General features: G+C 48.6%; 1 protein-coding gene across 5 annotated transcripts; it reads left to right on the top strand.

The window, feature by feature from the left end:
* The first annotated feature begins 992 nt into the window (after positions 1-992).
* On the top strand, positions 993-25,708 carry LOC102690847 (von Willebrand factor A domain-containing protein 5A-like). 5 transcript variants are annotated; one of them, XM_069182422.1, is made up of 21 exons: positions 993-1,025; positions 6,169-6,216; positions 7,203-7,405; positions 9,398-9,620; positions 10,286-10,452; positions 11,180-11,294; positions 13,751-13,926; positions 14,698-14,786; positions 15,197-15,341; positions 15,959-16,038; positions 16,615-16,729; positions 17,667-17,825; positions 18,304-18,407; positions 19,172-19,398; positions 19,957-20,046; positions 20,675-20,731; positions 21,198-21,227; positions 21,988-22,062; positions 23,245-23,381; positions 24,571-24,697; positions 25,275-25,708. In XM_069182422.1, exons 2-21 carry the CDS (start codon positions 6,174-6,176, stop codon positions 25,352-25,354), a joined length of 2,442 nt encoding a protein of 813 aa, XP_069038523.1. In that variant the 5' UTR covers positions 993-1,025; positions 6,169-6,173; the 3' UTR covers positions 25,355-25,708. The 5 variants fall into 5 exon arrangements, with proteins under 5 accessions (XP_069038523.1, XP_069038524.1, XP_069038525.1 ...); XM_069182423.1 differs by lacking the exon at positions 993-1,025 and adding an exon at positions 1,050-1,306; XM_069182424.1 differs by lacking the exon at positions 993-1,025 and adding an exon at positions 1,672-1,693.
* The last annotated feature ends 913 nt before the right edge of the window (positions 25,709-26,621 follow it).

The following is a 26,621-nucleotide window of genomic DNA, read 5'->3' as shown; positions in this document are numbered from 1 at the left end:
TGTGAAATAGCACATCATGTATTGAGTGTACTGCGCAGTATGATAATATGCTGTATGTCATAATGTTTACAATAATTAGTTTGAACAATTCCAATTTACACTGTGAATGTAAATTAAATTAAGAAGTTTTATAAACACTACGCATTAATACGTCTATATCTGGGCTGAGTGAATTCTCATTCATCCTAAGGTAGTGACAACTTTATTAGAAATTCAGATAAAGTTATGACACCAGAGCCTAAACCAACAGCCAAGAGGCGCGTGATGAGATACACCCTGGACAGGACACCAGTTCATCACAGGGCACACACACACAACAGGGCTGGTTTTCCCAGAAGCCAATGAACCCACCAGCATGTCTTTGGACTGTGGGAGGAAACCAGAGCACCTGGAGGAAACCCCCACAAACATGGGGAGAACATGCAGACTCCACCCAGACAGCACCCCAGGAACTGAACCCTGTACCCCAGTGCTGTGAGGCAGTGATGCTAACTACTGTACCACCTTGCTGCCCCCAATATATAGTAATAATTTTGTATCCATAAAATAAAAGGAATCCACACTTATGATTCATATTAATTCCATGATCAGAAATACAAGTTGCTTACTTGTAAAGCAAACAGACCAGCTTTGACTTTGCAGCCCCAGTAGGTTTGGAGGGTACTTCATATGATTTTGCTGGGCTTCTCTGAAAGCCATTCTTATATAAGATTTCCTGTGCTGTGTTTCAGATCAAAAGCATCACCCTTTTTACAATTAAAAGATAATCAATCTAGCGCTGTTAGCACTGGCCATGAGGGCAGAGATAATACCCCTGCGTGAGAGAAATTGCCACCCCCAGACAATGCATAAGTGGTGCATTAATGACGATGAACCAAAATCGATTTCTGATACAGGCCGTCTTCTGCAAAAGTATTTCAAGCGCAGCGTGATGACGTCCTAGCCCGCAAGCGACCAATCAGATGAGACGTTCCGGCGGGGGTGCATGTTTTTTCCCGGAACCCAGTGGCCCGCGGCAGGTTGTAGTATGTACCCCTGACGATCTTTTTGTCCTGAATTGTTATACGTACTTTTGTTTGTATTGTCGTTTTTGGTTATTCTGTTAAGCAGAAATAAAAATAACAAATTAAAAAAAAAGTTGTAGCGAGACTCGGAGAACCGGGAAGTGTCCCGCAGAGTGGGCGTGGGCGTGGGCGTGGGCCTTTCCAGAGAGTTAGACAACATTAGCGCCCTACTATCCCCACATATAAACACCCCGCTAGCCTCCTCGTCACGGTCCTTGTAGGTGTGTGTGCAGGAAATCCAGGTAAGGAGCAACTGAAGGTACCTTTATGCCATATGATAAAACAAGGGCTGTTTGTTTTTCACAACACCGAATAACATTGTAGGTACAGTAATACCTTTGAAATTGTTAATTTACGTGGTCTTTATTTTTTTATAACCGCAGATGTTTTGATTTGTACCTCTATATTTTTAAAAACGAAACGGACATGAATCGAAACCCCCCAAAAGCTGTAATAACCACCACCACAACAACTTCGTGTACAACGTATAAATTGTTGTTTTTTTGTTATTGGATACAGTTCCCCCTGTGGACCTCTTTTTATTGTATCTGATTTAGTTTTACTTTTGTGCTGTTGCCATCCGTGTATCTTTGTTTGCTCCTTCAGCAGATCCCACCACAACCATCGAGGTAAGGAGAGTGACGGTGCAAGTTTGAATTCCTTCGTGAAATGCAGGTTGTTCTCTAGTTCTCAGAGCAATAATGTTTAGTTTGGGACGAGGTGTGTTGCTGTCTCCTGACCTGTTTACATTCTTATGTACTGTATTGAAATGGAAGCGCGATTGCCCCAATATGTCCAAGTGTCTATATTCTTCACCTTGATTCGGGGTTGCGCCAATACTTCTGCCAGGCGCCGTAAAAAGCTTTTTCACCACAAAGCAGCGCACCGCTGGGCTGATCTTAAAGACAGCGCTGCGAACCCAAAGTAGTTCTGGGAGTCTGTAAGGTCTTCTGTAAACTGGAAATGTGTGAGAACACACGTTTACATGCTATAGTCGTTCAGCCCTTTGAGAGCATTTGTTTGCTAGTAAATTATCGATTCAGCAACATGGCTAGGAAGCTTGTTCCATACTCCCACAGCCCTTTGTGTAAAATGTGCCTCCTACTCTCAATATTAAATGCTTCTGGGTGATTTGCACTTGTTCACTGGTTCATATTTCACAGAGATTCTGAAGACGTCCACAGTGTTGCCTTTGTTAGAGTGATACTGAATATATAACAGTCTATATAACTAATCTGTCCAAGCTGTGTTTTTTTTAGTCGTTTCTATAGGGAAAACCTGAATTGGCTAATTCTGCAAGTCAGCTGGTTGTGTTCTCAGTGTAATCAATACAGCAAGTTCTTGTGTCCAGGAAGAAGATCACCCTTCTGCTGAAATGAGAAACTGATGGTATTTCAGATTCTGGATCTTAGTATTTATATTTATTTTAACTGCATTTTTTTAAAATATAAAATAAGTATTCAACATCTGACAAGCCCAACTCGGTTTGTCAACTCCTCAGCAAAACATAAACCAAGTGGAATCTATGTGGAAGTGAATTTATAACCCTGAACAGGAGGCTTTTTTTACACAGAGGGGGGTGGGAGAGTGGAACAAACTACCCAGCCTGAAGCCAGAAGTTAGATGAGCTTGTGGGATCAGTTGACAACTACCAATAAAGTGCCTGATGCGCTGAATGAACTCCTTACTTGTCTTGTCTTGGGGCAGTAACGCCAGAACTTTTTTTTCCTTTCTGTAGACAATGCAAAAGATATTAGCTGGAAAACGTTTGTTTTAATTCATTCCCCACCCCACAGAACATCTGCTGAAAATGAGAAACAGATGCAGTTTCATATCCTGGAAACCTGTATTTCCAGTGACAGTATAAATTGCGTTTTTTGATTCAGTGCCCTTTGCAGCATGTTGCCAGTGAGTTCTTTAGAAGTGATGAGCACATGATGAATGAGTGAGTTTGTGAAATCCTCTATTGTGTGAGTGTGAGCTGATGTTTAAACATGAAAGCTTGCTTCAGAATCAGCTGACCACATAGAGCTGGTTTGAAAGCGTCAATACCGCTTGTTTGCATCATCCCACTCTTTCCTGTCCTCTGCTGTGCCTTAGTGCATCACCGGAGTGTTTTCTTGGTGTTTTTCAGACCTTTGGCCTTGTGTTTTGTAGGTCAGTTCTTTTGGGGAAACATGAAATAGGGCAGCGTGGGGATGTTGTGGCGAGCATTGCTGCTGCTGCTCCTCTGCTGGGACCCTGAGTTCGATTCCTGGGGTGCTGTCTGGGTGGAGTTTGCATGTTCTCCCTCTGTGTACGTGGGTTTCCTCCCACAGTCCAGAGACATGCTGGTGGGTTAATTGGCTTCTGGGAAGATTGGCCTTGGTGTGTGTGTGTGTGTGTGTGTGTGTGTGTGTGTGTGATGTGCCGGTGTCCTGTGCAGGGTGTGCCTCACCTTGCATCCGATGCTTTCCTGGATAGACTCCTGCTGCGATCCTATACTGGGGGGGGCTGGGGCTGTACGCCTCCGTAAATTCCAGGGAAGTGGACTCAGTCTGTGTGGGAGGCACTCAGGTATTTATTAAAGGAGACCACCAGGACATGCTGGGGGGTAAATGGATGTTCACAGGAAAGCTCCTCAAAATTTTCTCTCTAGCGGTTTCCAGCTAAATGGGGCATGTCTTTGATTTCAAGATCAAAAGAGAAAGGCAGATTAAAAAAAACACTGTCGGAAGTGCTTTGCGTCTGGTTCGTTTGGTTCATATATCGTTGTCTGATGAAGTGTTCCGGCGAAAGCCGCTTCAGTTCTCGGAGCTTGTTTTTCGCAAGGAGTGGCAGGTGCTTACTTGCCGAGATCTGTCGAAAGACTGTCCCGAAGAATGAGCTCGTTAGCCTCCTACAGCCTTCACGTGCTTCCAGGAAGGCGAAAAATTTGCAATTGAATGAGCTTCACCCACTGTGCTGTCGGGCTGTTCCGGCAGCAGGCTCTTGTTCAAATGCTGCAGGGTGCCGGTTTTGCTGCCTTGCTGTACCAGTAAGGACCCCTGAGAACATCCAGGTGTTGGTTTCCCCCACTTGAACCCTGTGCTTGGGCACATGTTCATCCTGAGAAACCAACCCCGAGCTGACGGCGCCTCCGACAGGACAAACGCGGCGTCGTGGGATCTGTCCGGCCAGATCCGGACTCCCCTGTCCTTCCATGATATTCAGTGGCGATAAGGTCAAGAACCCAGTGGATCCCCTGAGGATCGGTTCTTACTGTAGGCAGGATGTTGCCACAAGAGTGAAGAGAGAATCGAAGCACTATCATTACTATCGCTGTCGTCCCCAGAGCCCGAATACTGTGCTTTTCGAAGGCTCATGCTGCCCCCCTGCTCCTGGTTTTGATCTTTACCTCGGGTTGTCCTTGATAGCTCTTTGCAGAGAATCTCCAAAGCGCAATCTGATGGCAAACAAAGAGTGAACTAAGGGCAGTGCTGTCTGAACACTCTGAAATAATGAATTATTTGTTTGCTCCCTGTGCAGAGGTCATCTGTAAATTGCCACGTGAGATCTAACACTTGATTAAACATTGAGCATCTGCTGTGTAAGCCTTCTTCTGGCCTTTTGGCTGGTCATATGCTTTTCGTCAATAGTGGATCAATAGTGCGTTTACTTGGACAGAAAATGGAAATCAAAGAACTGTGCTTCTGAAAATTTCTGCAGCCTCATCAAATAATCAGTCAAAACGTTGACTTTTGGTTTCATCACTGTGCTGTCGTGGAAATCCAAATTGCGTTTTCTTGCATTGAACATTTTTCCCCTCATTCTAGCAAAGGTAATAAAACCAGGTCAGGTTTGCAGATGGTCCAAAAAAAAAATAATTAAGAGGATTGGCAAACGCTTTAGGGAGCTGTGGATTTAAATTCGAAAAGTCCTGGGCAGAATTCGAGGAAGCGCTTACTGTATTGAAGAGCAGTGCAGAGTTTTGACCAGAGGTAGTAAAAACAAGCCACAGTACACTATAAGTACAAACTGGGAAACGCCGAGCTGGAAGGGGCTGCTTCTGAAAAGGTTTTGGGGTTCATGCTGTCATCGTTTACACATAATTAAAAGCGGAGAATTTCAATCAAGGGATGTTGTCCTAGATTGGATAATGCAGTGGGAAAGCCGGATGTTATATATCATGTGCACTTTTGGTTGCCGTGTTACAGAAAATGTATGGTTGCCCTGGAATTGCTCCAGTGCAGATAAACTGGATACTCTGTGGGGATTATGGCTGACAGGCCGGAGGAAATGAATCATATTAGTCTTGAGACGAGTGCAAAATGAGATGACCTGAAAGCCCCGTCTTTACCCCAAGGGTTGTGGGGGTGTGGAACGGGATAGGCAGCCATGCCGGTAAAGCTGATGCAGTGCTTGCTCTCAAGACAGCTGGATGAGGGCCTAGGATCCATGCCTACTACCCAACAGGCTGGAGGATACCCGTCCTTTCTGTTCCGTCATAGTGGAATTGCAGGATCCTGTCATTGAAGGATCAGTAGATCGGTCGATTACTGGATCCTTGCCTTCAATTACCAATTACAGTTCTTCATTCATCTAATTAGCTTTTATACTCAACTGACAGTGTAGTCATGTGTAGGCAGGCAGTAGATCGTATTTGCAAATTATTCCTTCTTTTATTTTTGCGGCCAGTATCTGTAGGCACTGACTGGGAGTGGCTGACGTGATGTGTGTGGTTTATCCCCATTCCCCCTGTTGCTCTGCTGTGTGTTACAAGACATTGTTTGCTATCTGGTCTTTTTCAAGAGCATTTAAATGACACCTGTTGTTTTCAGTGTTTGTAATTAAGAAACGAGTTTTATTGTCCCCAGGGGGAATTTTTTTATGGACACCCTATTAAGCCTCATTTTTTTTGACTGATGCATACATTGAATAGTTTTGTAACATTATTTTCTAAAAAAAAAAAACCCACAAATACCAAAATGTGCAAGTCCTTAAGCATTATTAGTGAAAATGGTGCAGACCTAGCGTTTTAATTTCTTGTAGCTCCTCAAGTGATCATTGGAAACCATTTCCTTCCTGTCTACCGAGGTCTCCTGAGAGCTTTGAAAGACTTCACACTTATCTCCTCATTTCACAGGCATCATGGAGAGCTGCTGTGGTCTCCTGACTCTGAAGAATGAACCAGGTAAGACAAGATTGCCTGTGTGCCTTCCTGTTTCAATCTGTGCTGGGCAGTGCCATGGTACCAGTGTACTCCTACAGTATTGTCTTGTACATGTGGCTCAGTCTGTGCTGGGCAGTGTTATGGTACTGGTGCACTCCTACAGTATTATCTTGTACACGTGGCTCAGTCTGTGCTGGGCAGTGTTATGACACCAGTGCCCCCTTGTATCTTGTCCATGTAGCTCGGTGTCCTCTGCAGTCATGTGCATGGACACCTCTGTGTATTTGTCCTGCTGTTGGGGAGTGATCAGTCCCTTCAGTCCCACAGACATTCACTGTGCTGGAATACCTCTCGGGAGCATGTCCGTTTTTATTAAGTTCAACATCTTCGTTGGGACCAGTGGCACTCTGTAGTCGAAAGAGCCATCAAGCATAAAAGTCTTTGTCTTTTTGATATCTGGTATGAAATGTGTCCAACCTTTACAGTGACGTCCTCAACACCATTGCGCCTTGTTGGCTCGGCTCCAGGGAGTCTTGTTCTACTGCAGAGCTGGAACCCTGGCAGCGGTCCTTTCAGAAGAAACCCGAATGCTGACTCGGAAGGGTTTAGTTCTTAAATGCTTCAGGCAGGCATGCCAGGTGACCGAGGAGCCGCTGGTACTGTTTGGTTACAGTGAGAGATTTCGAAGCCAGCAGGTCAGGGGTACGGCTCGCTGGCGTGTAGGGCTTAGGGGAAGAGCTCTCCACCATGGTGACCTGTCGAGCCTGTGTCTGCCCAGCGTTACCACGACTCATTTCCTCTGCCTGTGTGCCTGGGCAGGGGCTGTGCTGACCCGTAAGGGCTCATGGGATAGCGCGGCTGTACCCTTTAAAGAAGCAGGCAGCCGAGCTGCATTCAGAAACAACCTACCTCTTCCAGGCGCTGGAATTGACAGGAGGGTCGGTTACACCTGGTCTTGAAGCCGTGGTCACGGTCGCCCCATCATGCCCTGTCTCTCTGTGTCGCAGTGCCCCTGAAGGCGGTGTCCGTGGAGGTCCGGGTGTGCGGCTTCGTGGCCGACGTCTCCTCCACCCTGGAGTACGAGAACAGCGAGTCCAGTCCCGTGGAGGCCGTCTTCGTGTTCCCCATGGACAGCGACTCGGCCGTCTATCGCTTCGTGGCCCGCGTCGGCGGGAAGGACATCGAGGCCGAGGTCCGAGAGAAGCAGGAGGTGAGTGCGAGGGAGCGAAGGGCCCGTCCGGGTGCCACTGCGGATTCACTGGCGGCGTTGCCGTAACCTCCTTGTTTCAGATATAAAATGGAAAGATGATAATGAACAGGCGATGTGTCTTACAGTCAAACTGCAGTCCCCATTTCTCCGACCGGTTATTACATCTCGGTAACAAAATACATTTTTTGACAGTGTAAAAAAATGGACACATTTCGACTGACGCACGAAATGGTGAACTTTGAAAGTACTGTAAGTCGCCACGTTGTTGCAAATCCCTGGTCTCTCCACGGGTGAGAGCGAGAGCTTGTGAGAACTGTGATGTGAAGAAGCCCTTCCTGCTCACTAGTCCCTGTACTAACTAGTGTGATGGACAAGTGAATAAGTACAGGTTGTGCAGCAGACATTTCACCGCAGAAATGTTCCAGCGTGATCTGCACGCAGAGTTAACAGAGTTAAGAAGTAGTATTTGTAAGTAAAAACCATCTAGAAGTCTTTAACAATATTTCTCCTGGATTAAAAGAGCTGGATTCACAAGCCTGCTTGTTTACAGTGTACTAGAGCCGCTTCACCTCACCAGAAGTCTTGTTGCTTTGTTCTCAATAGCAGGACATGGTGCTGCGCAGATCTGGAAATTTAATCTATTTTGTGATGTAAATTGGAGGTTTTACAAGTTACTGTGTACCTTTTACTGTTATTGCAGTAATATATATTGTAACAGTATTTGATATATATATGCTGTTATATTGGCGTGCAAAAAGCCTTTAAAACTGGAAAACTGTTCCGAGTTCGAGCTCAATGAACGGCCGATTTTGATCGGAAGAGAAATGTCAGGCTTTTAATCACAACGTATTAATCATCACAACACAAATGATTGTAGTCTTGCATGTGTATAAAAATTCTTTAAAATCTCATCCTGTCTTAAAGAGTCCAAGTGACGCCAAGACTTACTGATCACTGAGAATCAATAGGTTGTACGTGTAGATAAGTTTTTTTATGTTATATTGGTATAATTGACTTTAATAAGATTTATTGAATTAAACTGCGTCAGCTCAGACACTCAGCATGTCTTAATAAGGTAATAATGACTGCTTGTTGATGTCACTCCGTCACAAAAAAATGTTTTACCTTGAAGCCCACGTTGCATAAAAAATGCAGAAATATGTCCTCAATATAAATGCGTAACATTTAAAAAAAAGTTTTCAACCTATTTTATTGAGCCACTCACTGCATTGTTTCACTCTCGCATTCGACCCTACCTCCCAAACCCCACTTTGATTCCAGACCGTCCTGGAGGTGGGAATTGAATTGCGCAACTCGGCTCAAACTGATCTCATGTCAGATCCCCAGCATCTGGAGAACAAAAGCTCTAGTTTCAGCTCTAGCTGTACAAAGATGAAAAATGTGAAGTCTGTCGTCGTTCCCACGTCCTGCCGACTTTGAAGGCCCCTGTGCTGCTCCACCTGCTATTGGTGTGCTCACCTGAGGGAGAAACATGCAATCCACTTGAACTACAGCCCTCGGATTCCTGGAGAGGGCCTGGCTGTTGTTTCAAGGAGTGTTTAAAGACCTCAGTCAGTCCCCATGAAGACTGAGGCTTTACTGTGTGGCTTTTGTGTATAGAGGGGAGCCGAAAGTGGTCGAACCGGTTTTGACCCGCTCCATCGATTTGTAAGAGCTGTAGATGGCCTAAAAAATGGGAACATTTTAATTTTTTTGCTGATAGCTCAGTGATCTTAGGATCACAGCTGTTTCTTGGAGAATCCCTGGAATTTGCCTTCAATTAATGGATTGACAGCCTGTTCCTGACCCCCGCTACCCTTTGTGTAAAGAGCAGCCTCCCGTTCTGTTGGGAAAAGCACTTCCATGCTGCTTTCTCCTGTGTCTTCAGGCCCTTCTTTCAGGCTTCTAGGGTTGCGCATGCTTGTCGTCTTCTGTGCGAGACTGGACGCGTGTTTGTGTGTGATCGCCCCCCCCCCCCCCGGTGTGTTTCAGGCCCGAGAGGAGTACGACGATGCCGTGAGCTCCGGGCAGCAGGCCTTCCTCCTGGAGGAGAGCGACGAGAGCCCCGACGTCTTCCGGCTCAGCGTGGGCAGCCTGCCCCCGGGCCAGAGTGCCTCCGTCAGCCTGTCCTACGTCACGGAGCTGCCCCTGCAGGAGGACGGGGCTCTGCGCTTCTGTCTGCCCGGGGTGCTCAACCCCCGCTACACCCCCGCAGGTGAAACTCCCCCCGGACAGCGGGAGGGCAGAGGTCATGTCTCAGCAGTGGACGCATTTTTTACACTTCTGTTTAAATTCAGTCGACTCCCAATTTACACAGGGATTAGGGATTTGGAGAAAAGCCAAATTTTACACTGTAACCCTTATAACCCCCCCACTAACCTCTTACCGTAATAAAATATATTAAATATAAGTAAAAGTACCGTAAATAAGACAACTATATAGGCCTCACTAAATTGAAGAGTTTTTCAGAGAATAAAGCATTTTTCCAATATTTTCTATTTTCTGGTGTCGACCGAGTAAGTTGCAAGTCTGCTGTATTTATATTGTATGTATTTATAGCGTTGGGGGGGCACTGGGTTCAATTCCTGGGGTTCTGTCTGTGGGGAGTTTGCATGTTCTCCCCATGTTCATGTGGGTTTCCTCCGGGTGCCCTGGTTTCCTGTCACAGTCCAAAGACATGCTGGGAGGTTAATTGGGAAAAATTGGCCCTGGTGTGAGTGTCCTGCGCTGGACTGGCGTCCCCTCCAGGGTGTACCCTGTCTTGCGCCCGTAGAAGCTGGGATCGACTCTGGGTCCCCCGCAGTGGTTGGGACCCAGCTGGATGAGTCCCTATGAAGGCGCTGCGGTGTGTGACTAACCCCCTCTGTTCTGCGCTCCCAGGTGGTGAGAGCGTGACGGCCGAGGCGCCAGGCGTCCCGGGGGGCGCTGTGCCCTACACCCTGGCGCTCGGCGCCCACATCTCCTCCCCCAGCAGCATCGACAGAGTGCAGTCCAACTGCCCCCTCAGCCCGCTGGAGTATCTCGCCGAGGATAAATCGCAGGCCAAGGTACGTGTTGCTCAGCACAGAGACGCAGTCCAGCCAGCGGTCTGGCTAGCGCTGTGTCCACCTGCAGGAGTCCAGTTCAAGCTCAGCCAGCTGTATTGGCATGGCCGATGAATAGCCGTGTTAGCTAAAGCCAAAGCCATAACAATTGGGAAGTTTCTTAAGCCAACTGAGATGTGCTTCTCCCTGCTGGCACTGTCACACAGTTTCTATGACCAGGCTGTGGTCACTGAGCCTGTCCTCTCTGGACAGCCAGGTCTGCCTGTGTCCAGTTTCTCTGTCCAGACTGCGGTCACTGAGCCTGTCCTCTCTGGACAGCCAGGTCTGCCTGTGTCCAGTTTCTCTGTCCAGGCTGCGGTCACTGAGCCTGTCCTCTCTGGACAGCCAGGTCTGCCTGTGTCCAGTTTCTGTGGCCAGGCTGTGAACATTGAGCCTGTCCTCTCTGGACAGCCAGGTCTGCCTGTGTCCAGTTTCTCTGTCCAGGCTGCGGTCACTGAGCCTGTCCTCTCTGGACAGCCAGGTCTGCCCGTGTCCAGGTTGTGGTCACTGATCTGGTCTTCCCTGGGCAGCCAGGTCCGCCAGTGTCCAGTTTCTGTGGCATGACTGACATCACAGAGCACTGTCCCCTGAGTACCCAAACAGCCAGGAGGCACAGCTCCAGGGCCAGTGTGGATTCCCTTGTGTGTGTTTCCCTGCTCCGTTTCAGCACAGTCTCCCCTTCCCTCCGCAGGTCAGCCTGTCTCCAGGCCACAAGTTCGACCGGGATGTGGAGCTGCTGGTCTACTACACGCGTGCCCACGAGCCCAGTGCCATCCTGGAGGGGGGGCAGCAGTCCGCCCCCGCTGGTGAGGGCAGCCGATGGGGCGTGACCCGCAGCAGAGCCGCCGTCTTCAAAACCGCGCGGTCGCTTTACTTTCAACCCCCCTGGGAAAGCAGAGGAGCGCTTGACGAGTTAGTGGCCTCATAAGAAAGAAGGAGGGAGCCCTGAGGCCCGTCTCGCGTGTCTGGTTTCCCGAGGGAAGCTGGAGAAAACTAGGTCCACCGGTGTGGCTGGGTGTCTCATTCCAAGTCCATCCTGCTCTCTGTTAGAACTGCCCTTCCTCTTGGTTTCCACTTGTGCTGGAGTTCGTGTTTTCGTTTTTATCTCTTGAAGGGTTCCATTGGGCGGACTTTGTCAAATCCCTTTAGGATTAAAATACTCGCCTCGGGTCCTCTACCAATTTCCTGTGTTCGGTCTGCAAGACTTCAAGACCTCATGCATGGATTCTCTCCCTCCCCCTGCCCCTGTTCTCAGTTCTTTTGGAATTCACGTGTGAAACTCATTCTGTCTTATTTCTCCTGATACTGATCATGAGCTAAGAGCTGGAGACTGTTGGAGGCTTTGTGCGCTAGGATTTTCCTGTTTCCTTTTGAAATGGCAGATCAGAAGTGTAAGTGCAAAAAGGGTTGTGCACAGTAGGTTTATTTCATTACAGTATCATCACGTCCCTTTGAGTGACCTTTTATTCAGGTTCATTCCAGCCCAGGTTTTATTCCAGCAAGCAATGGGCAGATGGCAGGATACGCTCTGGGCAGGACGCCTGTCTATCTCAGGGCAGACAGACACAGGCACGCACACTAGCACCATGGCCAATTTTACCAGAGGCCAATTAACTTACCAGCGTCTCTCTCTAGTGTGGGAGGAAACCGATTTTCTTTCTCTTCTTCCGATACTGATCGCTGTGCAAACGGCAACATGGTAGGTAAGAGGTTCTTTTGGACTTTCCCCATGACAAATGGAAATGGGGGGGGGGTTCAGCTCGTCTGGAAAATTTCGAGGTGCCACACGCTTCGCCAGTGGTCATCAAGCCATTTCTTAAAGGATCCCACCGAGTCCAGTTGAGAGAGGTTTTTCCAAATGGGCTGCTCCTGGAATTTGGTGTCTGGTGTCCGTGACATTTATCTACGAGCGACTTCAACGTCGAAGCCATTTCCACACGGCTGCCTCAGTCCTTGTGCTCTGTCCGAGTCCGAGGGGAGCTGCTGGGTGGTTATTCTGGCTCGTGGGTGTGGCTGTGCTCCAGGTGCACGCATTCCTCCTGCGGGCTGGACTGTTGAAAGACTTGTGCGTGGGTGGTGACTCTTGCAGGTACTCCTGAAGATCCAAGAGCGCTCTTCTGCAAGACGGATGAGTGATGTTTTTAAAAAATCACCACCATAGACACCTTATTGAATTCTGAGTGATTTAATTTTCAGGTAGAAAATCATGTAGGAAGGCTTAGAGTGGCTGGATACTGTGGATGTGTTCTAAAACTGTCTGAAATCTTCGGTACTCTGATATCTAAACTGCCCTGAGTGTTGTATGACAAATCCTTGCCTTCTGAGTGCTTTAATACTCAGAATGTTTTGAACTCTCTTTATAACGTGTTCAGGGTGACGTTGCACAAGCCGGCTGTTAGCCTGCTTTTATTAATTTTACACTTCTAGTTTCTTGTGTTTTTTTTTTCCCCCCTGTTTACTTTTGTTGGGCGCAGTGTTTGGCCACATGGACTGAGGGACCATCTGTGAACTTTTAAATGATTTTTCTGCTCTTCTCTTAGGCTCATTTGCAATCCTACCTAGTATCTGTTAGAGCGTGCGCGAGCACAGTACAGTTTGGAGAGATGTCTGGTCGGTACCTGTGTTAGTTTGTGCTGAGGCGTATCTCACTGTTCTAGAAGTAACATTCCCACCCATATTTACAGCACATTCATTAGCAACGTATCTGCTTTCAATACCGCATAGAGAACATTCCCTGAGGTCTACTTCTTTGCAAATTTACTCTCCTACTGTAAGTGCACTGGGATCTCATTTTTGTTTGCCTTTGTTCCATTTGTAGGTAATATGAGAGGATAGACCCATCCACCATCTTCCACCCTGAAATCCATAATGTCTGCAGCTGAGCTCTTTGCCAACAATAATCCTTAACTGAATCGGGGAAGTTGCTGGGTGGGATCCTTTGAAAGTCTTTAGTTGAATAACTCACCAGAAAGCTGATGCCTCTCGTAGCACAGATCAGCACACTGGAGCGTTGGTTTGGTGAGTCTGGCCTGTAGCGAAGAGCGCCTCCTACTGGTCCACTGCACCAGTTGCAGGCACAACCTGGTTAGCCCGGTACTGACCTAGCATGCCTACGAGGTGGTAACACTTCTGCCAGGACTCTGAAACTGCTGTGAAGAGGCTCGTTGAGGCCTGTTTGAGCTCGCTCTCCTCTGTCTCGGGACCAGAGCGTTACCGCCGTCCGGCGTCAGGCCCGGTGCGTTAACGTCATCCTCTCCTGCAGGCTCGTTGATGGGAGACGCGGCGGTGATGCTCAGCTTGTACCCCGAGTTCCCCGGGGCGGTGTCCTCGGCCCTGTCTTCCTTTGGCGAGTTCATTTTCCTGGTGGACCGCTCGGGCAGCATGGGCTGCGAGATGAGCAGCCAGGGCGGAGGACAGCAGCGCATCGAGAGTGCCAGGGTACGGCCGGCGGCCGGCGTGCTGTCACACACGCAGAGCCATTCGAACCCTGACGGACACCAGGATCCGCTGTGCCTGGGGGGCAGTGCCCGGTCACTTCCACACCAGTGCACGCCATCGCGGACACAAAAGCACATGTGTTGCTGACAGAGACCCAGATTTAACACGTACTTGAAAAGTTCAAAATTTTAGATTTGGAAAACCTACATAACTAGGGATGTGTGGTGTTGACGCATGTCAGCAACACCTTGTGTTTTTAAAGAAATGACTATTTTGCCCCCACTGCGGTTTTGGCATTGTGTTAAAAATAAACGGGGAAATTGGCTGTCTTTATACGATTCTCCAACCTTTTCTTGGCCATGGAAGTTTTGCCGTTTTGAAAATTTCACATGCCTCTTCATTCCTGAGTTATTACCAAAACCCTGCCTAATTGCCACCTGTTGGGTGATCGGGCTTCGTCAATGTGTTACTTGTCCTGTTAGCAAATGCATTTGAGCAATTTCTACGGCTTTATACTCTGGAAATTGACCAGTGGAAAGGTATTGCACCTAGATTTTATAGCATCAATATTTAGGGAATTGCTGTAGAACCTAGTTGAGAGTTTCCCTTGCTTTTAAGAAGCTGGAGGTTTGAAGAGACCTTGCTGGCCAGTGGCTTTAGGTCCAGAACTGGGCTCCAGTGGGATAAGGGATCCAGTGTCCGATGTCCTCTGTCACTGGACTTTGTGCTCTGCAGTGTCCTCTGTCAAGCCTTCACTCTCTCTGTCTTTAGGATACTCTGCTGCTCCTGCTGAAGAGCCTCCCCCTGGGCTGTTACTTCAATATTTATGGCTTTGGGTCAACTCACGAGTCCTTCTTCCCGTAAGTGATCAGACATGGCAAGAGTGTTCCTTCACTGCATCGCAGGTCTCCGAGAGTTTTGCCAAGAATGAGCAATCGATCCAGACGCACGCCTGAGAGGTTCAGGACTGACAGCAGCAGCTGTCGGCCGGCTCCAGGAAACCTGACCAGAATGCTCAGTCTCACGGAGGATTTCAGTAATACGCTGTCGTTAAGACCTCTAGAAACTACTGTGTTGCTGTTCCATGATGCATGAAGTCCAGAGTTGGAAGACGTGTCTCGAATTCTTTCCTTGTCTGCAATGGAGGCCCACAAGGCAGTGTTCTTCCTCCCCGCTGCGTTCAGTACTGTTGAGCGGTGTCTCGCCTGTTTTCCCTCTGTCCTTGGTTGGCTGTGCCCTCAGCCTGACGGCCCCTCTCTCTCCGCGGCAGGGAGAGTGTGGAGTACAGCCAGGACACCATGGACAAGGCCTTGGCGAAGGTGAAGACGATGGAGGCTGATCTCGGAGGGACGGAGATTCTTCAGCCTCTGACCGAGATCTACAACAAGCCCTGCCTGCCTGCCCACCCTCGCCAGGTACGGGGCTGGGTGGAGACTCTCGCCCTCCGCATTCCAGTCTTCGTTAGTCCTAACCAGTAGCTTGCCTAGTGTGAACCCACCGAGTGCCGTGAGGTGGGAGTCTCATGGCTTTCCTTCTGACCAGGCAGGGTGTGGGTTACCCAGCAGGCCCGACCTGCGTGGCTGCCTGGGACCCAGAGAGCTCCGCAGGGGCCAAGCTCTGGGCTGAAAGAGCGCACGCTCTCATTCCCACTGCACCCGGGCCAGTTTTCGACTGGAGAGGAGGAGAAAATGGGCACTCGTTCAACAGCAATGGAAATACCCTGAGAAGCTGAGCTAAGTTGCCTCCCTGTAGCCTGACCTGTTCAGATCTCAGAAGCCAGGCCAGGCTGGGCCCGGTCAGCTCTGGGAGCAGAGACCTTCAGGGGAGAAGCAGGCTGCTGCTGTCAGTGGTCTCTGCCGTGTCCACCTCCCCTGCCGGGTGAGGGGGGCTGCCCTTCAGTGGTAGATGAGCCCCCTTCTATGTTTGAAGGGCTTGGGGATCTTTTGGGATGAACGTTACTATGAAAAACAGGAGGGAGAAGTATAAATACGAGTTCAATGCTTCTCGTTCTCTCTCTCTCGCTGTTTTCCAGCTCTTTGTGTTCACGGATGGAGAAGTAGGGAACACCAAACAAGTGACAGACCTTGTGAAGACTAATAGTCTCTCACACAGGTAGGATCTGGCTGTACTGTCACTGAGTCTCCTGCCCTTGTGTCGTTCGCCTGTGTCTTGGTTACAGATGCGTACATGTAGGTACAGTACACGGTCATCGGTTCTATCTTATAAGTAACTGTACTGTCGGAAGTTTTTCCCCCATTATCACTCTGTCCACGTCCGTTTCCCTCTCTTTGCTGTTGCTCTTGGTTCTGATCTCTGCAGACGCACAGGGTCACGTGCACCCTTCTCAGTTCTGACATTTCTCACCCCATCGGCTTTAAGCGTGTTCATTCCTGGTAAGGAAACCACACAGTTAAATCTGAAATCTGTGAAATTCCCCGGAGACACCTCCGTATCAACAAGACGTCACATTTGGTTTTGCTTTTTAAATTAAGTGGAATAAAAGCCGTCATTGGGGAAATGCTGTACGAATGTGGCCCTGTAGTCTCTTCCGGTCTGTGTCCCCCGTGATCCCCTGTCCTTTCCTCTGGGCTGGACGCTGTCCCTGTAGCAGACTGTAGCCTGGTGTGCAGTGTTTCTCTGTGTGTTTTGGTCGTATATCGCTGTGCAGCCTGACTGTGTTGTGTCCAGGTGCTTCACCTTTGGGATTGGAGAGGGAGCCTCCAGTGCCCTGATCAGAGGAATGGCCACGGAAGGGTCCGGTCACTTCCAGTTCATCACCGGAACCGAGCGCCTGCAGCCCAAGGTCAGGCGCCGGTCAGAGAGCGGAGCCCAGCCGGGCGCCGGTCAGATATTGGTCATGAGTTAGTGAGCTCCACTTGACTATTGTCTAACCTTGAGGTCCAAAAGGTCAAAATAGCCTTATCTAAAACCACTAACTAAACATAGTTAACTTCTTAGCCATCATATTGTGGTACGTCAATTAGTCATGTGATTGCAATAAGTTACCCAGCCTGGCTTTTGACACTTAATCACACATCCGTTTTATTACATTTTAATAAAATTTTCATCGGGAAGATGTGTACTGTATAATGTGTCAGCAAAGTAGTTTTGCTTTGCTTTAAGAGACCTCCAATGCTTAACTGAGAGAAGTAACTTGCTTCTTAAGTAATCAGGTTATGCTGTCAGTTTTCTCATTGGCATTTTTTATTAGTTTCATTGACTCTTCATTCACTGTAATAGAACAATCAGATTCTTGCCTCGAATCCTAATCAGAGTCATATTTCCAAACCTCATAATCCCTCAAATTTCTTTGTGTTACAGGCATTTGGCAACATGCCTCAGAGAATGTCATTGTACTCCTTGATCGTGTAACTTGCATTGTCCATCAGTAGTTACTAATTGATCATTTGAAGGAGATGCGCTGTTCCCTAGGAACAGGGCTGAGTGATATAACCACTGTTGTAGAGCTTCACATGTGAGCAAGACTTTAAAATCAGGTCTGAATGGAAGTTTCAACCTGCCAGAACAGGGATGAAATATCCACAATTCACTTTCTGGTTTTAAGATTACCACCTGCTTTTTATTTAAGTTGTAGGTTTGAATTATAGTGACTAGTGGTACCAGAGAAGTCTGCACTACAACAATCCAGCCCCAATGTTGTAAAATGTGTGTTCTAGTCTCTTGACATCAGGTGAAAAAGAACGTGTCTCAGTCTGGCGATGTCCCTCTCCTCCTCTCAGGTGATGCAGTCTCTGCGGTTCGCTCTTCAGCCTGCAGTCCGGGAGATTTCTGTGCGCTGGGACGTCCCGTCTGGGCTGGAGGTGTCTTCCTTGTCACCTCCCCTGAAAGCGTTGTTCCAGGGGCAGAGAGCACTGCTGTACGCCCAGCTTAAAGGACAGGTCAGGACTGCCGAAAGGAAATTGAACTTCGGCTCATTCGGGTTTTCCTGAGTCTACAGACAGTCAGCATGTCCGTTTTGTGCCTCTCTTGCTGTGTTTCCCTGCGGTTATGATGAGCCTTTCTGTCCAGTCATTCTCTCTTCCCACCTCTCTGCGTGCAGTAAGACCTGGTCTCTGTAGATCATCTGTTACTACAGCACTGGTCTCTATAGATCATCTGTTTCTACAGCACTGGTCTCTGTAGATCATCTGTTTCTACAGCAGTGCCGATTCCTCCATCCCTGTCAGTCTGTCACTTCTACAGCAATACAGTGGAATCCATGTATATCTGAATGAAATCCCCCTTTTTTCTTTCTCTCCCCTTTCACGTCTCTGTGATGTTCAATGGCCAGCATCTGTATTAATCCTGTGTCTGCCTCTCTGAGAGCCATTAATGCAGTTGGCTTTGGGTATTCATTTCTCTCTCTCTTTCTCTCAGTGTGATCACAGCGCAGAAGGCTCAGTGCTGCTGGAGTACAAGCTGGGAGACGAGCCCTACAAGAGCAAACTGAGCTTCAGCCTGAAGCCCGACAAGGAGAATGGGTAAGATACAGTTATATCTGTCGTCCTTACACTGCATTAAGTTAAGCAGCATGATATATTTACTGTCACACTTCATTAATTTACTGACTGTACAGTTATGTTGTAGTTCAACGTTTCATTGTATTTGCATATGGAGGAATTTTGTGTCTGGGAGTCAATAGCCACGCTGAGTCCCTGGTTAACAGTGACTTAAATGTTAATTTTTCATCCATTTGCACTCATGAGTGTAAAATAGTATTTCTTTGGCTTAACAGCAGAAGAACAGTTCCTAACAGGACATTTGATAAAACATATTCAGAGATACTGAGCTGCCAGAAGACCAGGTGGGAGACTCGAACCTATAGCACCTGCAGAGACGTGGGTCAACTCAAAGCACTGTGGTACAGCAAAAAAACAGGCAGACGGAGGTGATGCAGGGTCCCTGCTACAACAGAGTTGATCATTTCAGATTCCTCACACCACTTGTGGTTATAAATATTAAGCTTCTGCAGGATCGTCCGGGTCAGGCCCAAGGCCAGGCTGCCTTGTGCTGCTTCGTGCTCGTCTCTTTATCAAGGCTGATTGGTACAGACACTGGCAGTTATGCCAGGGCTCGGACTCACACGTCCAGGTGGGTGGCACCACCTAGTGGTTGTAGTGGACAGGGATCGAGCTGCTTCCTTCATAGTAAATGGGGGGGGGGTGTTTTTCTGGGACACCTGGCTGCGCCAGCAGTGAAGGAGTGGAGGGGAGAGCTCGTGCGAGTCGCTCTTCTCTTCCCGCAGGCTGACGATCCACAGGCTCGGGGCACGCTCGCTCCTCCGCTCCCTGGAGAGGGAGGAGCGGGAGCAGGAGGGCGAGGAGGAGAAGAAGGCGGTGAGGAAGAGGGCGACGGAGCTGAGCACTCAGTCCGGAGTGGTGTGCTCTCACACCGCCTTCATTGGCGTGAACAAGGAGAACAAGCAGCCCGTCCAGGGTCCTGTTCTGCGCAGGAACATCCCTCGTTTCCAGTGTGAGTAGGGCTGGGCTGGGGGGCTGAGCGAGATCTAGAGAGTCTACAGCCGCTCTTGGCGTTGCCCTTGTCTCCGGGTGTCCATGCCCAATGTCTATCGGTACCATAAATAAGGCTGCCCTGGTGTAGGCCGCTGGGCACTGTTAATGGCGTCACTGTGGCTGTGTCCATACAGTGTGTAACCGCGTACTGTGCCGTGCCAAGTGTTGTTTTCTGCGTCCCGTGGATCTCCCGTGAAAGCAATCCTCGCGTGGTTACGGGTACATGTTAGTATGGTGAATTTAGTCTCTACTAGTCGGTTTAGTTTGTGACTGTGTCACTTTGCGAGTGTGTACTTAACTTTCACACAAGGTAGCAACCTTAGTGGACGGTGGAGCTTGGTGCACACCAGAACAAATATCTACATTAGCTCTCACCCCAGCAAACGTCAAAGCCCTGTTGACATGCACTGTTGTTCCCAGGGTGTGCAGGAAGTGTGTAAGCACTTGACACACAAAAGGCCTATTCAGAATTTTGACTCTATGAGCCATCCATCTGTTTTCTTTCTGCTTTATCCAGTTCAGGGTCACGGGGCAGCCGGAGTCTATCCCAGCAAGAAATGGGCTCAAGGCAGGGCTACTCCCTTGATGGGACGTCAGTCCATCACAGGTCTCGCACAGACGCAAACACGGCCACACATACTCACTCCAGTTTGTGCTTGGACTGTGGGAGGAGCACCATACGAGCCTGGGAAGAACATGCAGACTCCACATAGATAGAACCCCAGGAATTGAACCCAGGGCCGCAGCAGTGCAAACGACTGCGCCTGCTCAGCCACCTCAGTCTCTGTCAGCCTCCTCCCCAGTATCGTCTCTGATTTATTGCAACTGGAATGACAGTGCGACAGTGGAACTCACTGATGAACATCAGAGGATCTGAACACTGGGGAATAAAAATAGCAGGAAAGGCAAAACAATGGTGCATTCTTATTGCCATCTTTTAAAACAAAAATTGAATCCATGTTTAAGTAACTCGGCCAGAACTGTTGACAGCGGTATCCAGGAATTCTTTGGCTCGGGAGAATGTGCTCCATCTCAGTCCGGTTCTGGGCACCGGGGGCAGACTTGAGTGTAGGGTGGGGATGTGGTTGAATGTCTTTTCCATCCGGACACGGAGGCGGTCAGCCATCCAGGTCCTGTGGAGTCAAACCTGCTCTCCAGGATCGATCCTGAGATGAACTTCTGTATCGGCGTGACTTGGTTGCTGCTGTAAACATCTTCCTCTTGTTGTTTTGCAGACCGGTGTATGCCGATGGCCTTCTGTCTGGCTGGAACCCGTCCAACTCGCATGTGCGGTACTGTGCACTTCTTTTAACAATCTTCACTGCTTGTGTTCCCGATTGTGTGTGTGAGCTGCACAAAGCCAGCTAGTTGCACGGGCAGGGAGACCAATCGAAAGGTGCCGGCAGTCGGGGAGCACCATGCTGGCTCGCGAGGTTCGGTGCAGCCAGCAGGAAGGTTTATTTACCCCGTTTTACTGCCCTGCCTTGATCCGTCTCCTTCTGAAAATCGCCCGGCCCTCTCTCAAATGTCCGTTGTTACCTCCTGACACTCCTTCTCATGGGTCTTGGGATGCTCCCGGGGAGATGAGTCATTGACACTTGCAGGAAGGGCGGTGATTTTCACGGGAGTTACTGTCTCTTAACACGTGGGCTTTCAATCGAAAATAATATAGCATCTTTTTTTTTTCCCGTGCAAAAGCCAGTGTCCTTCGTTTAAGTTTTAAACACTTTTTCTTTTTTTTTACATGGGGTATTTCAGCTGCAGCCATGCCAATGCCGAAAATATTTGGTGAGTTTTTATTCTTCGTTTCTCCCTTTACCTTCTCCCGCGATGTTGCACAAGACAGATCTCAACACCTGGTATTAGTGAGGTGATTGAATGGAACATGTCTGTGTATCTCTCATGTCTCATCTCATTTGAGAGATTAATCAATAGCCATCATAGGCATGCTTTATTTTACCAAAAGCATGCAGTGATGTTTCTTTTGAAGCTCAGTATATGATGCGGGATCTTAACTAGGCCTGTGACAACCTGCCTGCTGTCTCCTGCATCACCTAAAACCAGACCGTTCCGAAAAGAAAAAGAACTAAATCCGTTCACAGGCGTTACTGTCTCTTAATCCGCGTGCATCCAAAGAGAAAACAAAGCAGCATAGCAGACCATAATAACCTGTGTTCCTCATTGCAGTTTACACACTCTTTTCTCCTTCTTTTTCTTTGTGACTTTTTAACTGAAGCCATGCGGTGTGTGCCTTCGATGGTTTTTCTTTAAAACAGTACTGATCTCAGCACAGAAGCATGGAGTGACTTAACCACAGGCTGTGTTGTCGGGTATCTGAGTTAGTATAGTATATCAGGTCAAACAGTATAGTATACCTGAAGTTAACTCTCACCCCGTTGGCTCTGGGGGTCCGTTCAGCTGGTGTTAAAATCCCTGAAGGGCCTGTCGGTTTACCTCTAGTCTGGTCAGCACTGTGGGGTTTTCCAGACTAGTCCTGCCGGAAGAAATGGCTATATAATAAGTGCATTTGTGTCTGCTCTGTTCAAAGATAATTCAATGCAGTGCGACGGCATATTGGCTCATTCCATTCATGCAGAATCGGAGGATTGTGACATCCAAACAGGTAAATTCTCCATCTACACCACAAGTGGGAGTGTGTGGTCGCAGTTGAAAATGTGTTGGATTATCTCTGCATTTCAGATATTTCCCTGTAAGATCTTGCCCATGTTCTGGATCAGGTTAGTGAGGCGATAGAAAGTGCAACCATCTTGCGTAGTGGCACCTTGAACGCCTTACTGTGGCAGCTGAAGGCGTCTGCGGTTATGTGATCTAGATTCTCTCTCGGTTAATGTCAGGAGCAGAATTAAAGGTGAGGAGGAGTTTGTGCAGGAAGTAAACGGCCACAGAAGAAAAGAGATATGGACTTGGAACGCATCTGACTGCTTAATTAAAGCTCATTTATATTTTAAAATGTAGAAGTAAATAAATACACCGCTAATTAAATTAAATGTTGCCCTTGCTTTCTTCCAAAGATATTTAAAATTATTTTTTGGGGGGAGGGGTGGCGATTCTGGCATTTTACTCAACCGCGGCTTGGCATTTTTGAGATCTAAATTTCAAACTTTAGAGTGCCAGTCAAGCAGGTTTTAAATCCTACATTTCTAAAGGCCAGGACCAATTTCGCCATGATCATTTAGAGATCACTTGGAAATCAGAATATCCTTCAACCCTCAAGGACCAATTGTTTTACAGAAGTGACTGGAATAAATTACCGAGCATTGAGGCTGTGGAGATTCTCCAGGACCAGGGAGATACTCATCTTGTTCATTAAAATGTCGAATAAAGAGAAGCATTAAAACCAGCTTGCTCTTTATCTCGCACACTACTGAGTGTACCGAAGGGCGATTATATTTTGTGCTTGCAGGGTGGGCACTGGAGAATATTAGGCTGAAACCGTTACCCAGACTGAGCTATTAAACAAAACGCCAGTGGACTCTATTCACAAAGCGTCTTCTACGAAGTCACTGTGCGGGTTACTGTGTCTGATCAGCCGTAACAGATACCCAGTGAATCACCCGGAATAAAGGTACTCAGCATCTGTATCGGAGAGCAGTTTGTTTTTGTTTTCGTCAAGTAGTCACGTCCTGCATCTTTAAACAAGTGTCACAGTTCTATCCCATAAACCCTGGGTCAGTCTGGGGAAAGGCCCAGTTGTGCCGGAAGTGAAATGAGATGGGGGGGGGGGTGTAGAGAGGGTCTCTTGGGCTCTCCAGGTCTCGCACGCTTGTTGCTCGTCTCTCCTCAGCCCCCGAGCCGGAGGAGGACCCCCTGCTGAAGCTCATCTCCCTGCAGAAGGCGAACGGCTCCTGGGATCTGGAGGAGGCTCTGCTGGGGGTTTTGGGGAAGACGGAGCAGGAGGTGGCCAGCAAGATGCCCGGAGAGGTGGCCAGTCATTTTATTTCTGTAATGTGTGTCAGGCTCACTGGCTGCAATATTGGGGTCCTAATCTCCATTAACCACAGCAGCAAGCAGTGCTGACTTATCTTGGGGTGTATGGGTATCTTTTCCTGGGGTGTATGGTACCGCCATGCCCATTTCTGGTCAGAACCAGTCCCAGGTCCTCGGTACCAGTGACTACAGAAGACTACGAGGGAACCCAATACAAGTATTCAAAGCTCTCAAAGACACTGACGCAGTCTGCCCAGCGGTCTTCAAAAGAGCAGAACCAGAGGAGGAGGCTGGAAACTGAGTGCATTTCAAACCAGGACCACGAGCCACGTCTTTTCTCAAGGGGTTGCGGGGGCAAGCCGATACCCCAGGCTTCGTTCAAGCCGGAGCCTTAACTCAAGTGCAGGCGTCTCTGCTGTAACGCGATAGACGCATTCCTGTGAAACCTCGCGTTGTGCAGAATCGCTCAATAAAAATAACGAGGCTTATGGGGGGGAAAAATAGGCCTGTGGGCAGACCACTCAGAGCCTATCCGAAGCTTTTCCAAATGGAATGATGATCCTCATTAAAAATGGTGGCACCGTTTAAATACACGTTAAATGTATCATAAATAAAGAAACACTAACCGTAAGTTCACCACCTGAAATGTTATCGCCAGCATGCTGCTTCTTGGACACACTCTTGTCCCCTTGTCCACTCATATGTGCGGCAAGGCAGAAGAATTCGTGAAAATGGCACGGAAATTGAGGAGCCGCCCCCCCGCCCCTAATTAACGCTTTCCAAAACGCAGCACGTGGGCCAGCGGAGCATCTTGTGAATTCCGGCGCGGACTGCCACCTTCAGCTGTGCTACTCCGCGACGCAAAAACGTCAACATGTCGGGGATGAAATCGCGTATAAGCCAGCGTGAGTTTCGTGTGAAACAGACCTCCCCTATTTACAAGTCGCATATGAGCCAATTCGCGTTTTGGAAACGCTTGGAATAGCAGAGATCACTGTAATTGCTAGCCACCCAATGGCTTAGATGGACCCATTTATAACCGCCTTTTTGAACCCTGTTAGTGAGTCAGTGTGACCCTAGTTCCAAGATGACAGGTGATCATGCTGAGTCAAGGCCGGTCCTGCCTGTGTCCTGTCCTGCTGCAGCTCGGTCATGACCCTGCTTCTGTGCGCTTCCTCTCCAGGGCCTGGATAAGACTGTGTGGGCCACTCTGCTGGCTCTGCTCTGGCTGCACGGCTTCAAACTGGACTCCAGGGATGAGTGGCAGTTCGTGGCCCTGAAAGCTGTGTCCTGGATCAAAGCCCAGCCAGGTAGTGGAACGAACGCCGTTCCCGGACAGCTGGTCCTCCCGCCCCGAGCGCTGGTGGAGAGCCTGGCCCAGCCCTCCGGGAAACCGTCATGAGGAGACATCAGCCGCCCTGAGCTGGTTGACAAGGATGCCCCTTCTCTCGCACTCCCTGCTGTAGTCTTATAGTCCGGGCGTGATGCGTCCATCTCTTCTGTGCCAATTTCATCACCTGCTTGCCGATGCTTTTGTCTAAGTTTTATTTTCGAAACTTTGTGCTTCGGAAAGCTTCAGTTCAGCTTGGCTATGAAAAGTGCCTCATATAGTATATTCCTGCTTATTTTGGGGACTTCTGGGCCTTCAGTTCCTAGTTTTAAGTGTAAGCCGTGTTTTTCCTCAAGCGTGTATTGTATAGCCCGAAAAGAATATTAGTATGAGTCTTCTTAAATCCCATCCACCTGAAAACGGTGTTTAGCTCCTCTTATTTCCGAGTTAAGCATTATTCTTGGCTCTCGGTGGTGTTCCTCCAGCCGATAGGCGGCCCCCTGTACAGCTGCCTCTATCTTGCTGCTGTAGCAGTGCCTGTGTGCTCTGTGTTTCAGGACTCGACGTGGCTCAGTGCGTTCAGGATGGAGCCACCCTGCTGGGCTGCCAGGTGGATCCTCAGAGCCTGGGAATGTGAGCGGCGACCCTGGAAACCCTCCCTCATCCAGAGTCTCTCCGGTGGGGTGGGGGGGAGACACCCCCTCCCTCTCTCCGTGCCTGCCTTAACCTCTCGGGGGAACAGACTGGAGCTGCTCTGATTCCTCTGCAGACGGCTGGAGAATACTGCCCTGGGTGTGCAGGGCAGTACGAAACTGTCATCGCTGCTTGCTGGTGTGTTTTCTGCTGTGTGTGACCTGTGATGGGAATCTATGATCTTTAGGAATATATCATGTAGCATTATATTCAGAGTATGTACCCCAGTGCTGTCCGAATCAAGTGGCTTTCCTTGACGGGCGTTGTATCCAATAAAGCTTGTGGGGTTGTGAAAATACTTATTGCTGCTCTCATATACTTCAAAGCGGACTGCGTTTCTGTGGCTGGTTTGCAGTTCCGACCAGTCTGGACCTGTGATCTGGCAGTACTGGGACTGTACATGCCCAGAGAGGCCGGTGCCCACAAACATATGGAAAATAAACATATTTTCGTGTGTGGTACTGTCATCCCATTAAACTGCAAAGATTTTTTTGGCAGGCAGAGCTGGAGTGTAGGCTGGAGGACAGGCAGGGGGGAAGAAAAATTAGACCTGGATGCAGATCTAACTGTGTAACCTTCATGCACTGGAGCTTTAACACATGCAGCCAGGCTATAAGATTACATGTATGTAGCTGCCATTCTGTCTGTATGATCACACAGAACAACATGACAACTGGTTATATAAGTGTTTTAGTATTGTTAATCTTTAGTCTAGAATAAAATGGCGAAAGGATTAAGGGGTTGGGAGGGTGAGTCTGCTGGTTTTAGGGGTAGTGTTAGTCTGGTTGGGGGATTTGTCTACAGCGGGCGGGATCTGAGCTTGTAATGGGAAGGTTGCAGGTTCAAATCCCAGGTGCGGCACAGTTGCGGTACCCTTGAGCAAGTTACTTCACTTGAATTGCTCCAGCAAAACACGCAGCTGGAGTCAGATGGAGTCAGTGTCAATCAAATAAACTGGTAGTTCTTAAAGCCAAGAGCTATATATCAACCTGTAACTCGCCACTGACAGCCCCACGGAAGCTCAGCGGGTGTGAGCCTGGCCAGTACCTGGATGGGAGACTCTTGGGAAAGATAAGGCTGCTGCTGGAAGTGGTGCTAGTGAGACCAGCAGGGGGCGCTCACCCTGCAGTCTGTGTGCGTTCTAATGCCCCAGTATAGGGACGGGGATACTATACTGTCGAAATAAAAAGGGTGCTGTCCTTTTGAAGGAT

This window comes from Lepisosteus oculatus, chromosome 23, assembly GCF_040954835.1.
Source record: "Lepisosteus oculatus isolate fLepOcu1 chromosome 23, fLepOcu1.hap2, whole genome shotgun sequence".
NCBI lineage: Eukaryota > Metazoa > Chordata > Actinopteri > Semionotiformes > Lepisosteidae > Lepisosteus > Lepisosteus oculatus.
This window is presented reverse-complemented; position numbering and strand designations above follow the sequence as displayed.

Excerpts from the sequence above, each read along its gene's own strand:
- LOC102690847 (XM_069182421.1), top strand. The coding sequence starts at position 3,346 with ATGTTCTCCCTCTGTGTACGTGGGTTTCCTCCCACAGTCCAGAGACAT. Across the intron at positions 6,217-7,202 it reads GACTCTGAAGAATGAACCAG|TGCCCCTGAAGGCGGTGTCC; the intron begins GTAAGACAAGAT and ends TCTGTGTCGCAG. Across the intron at positions 15,342-15,958 it reads TGCCTGCCCACCCTCGCCAG|CTCTTTGTGTTCACGGATGG; the intron begins GTACGGGGCTGG and ends GCTGTTTTCCAG.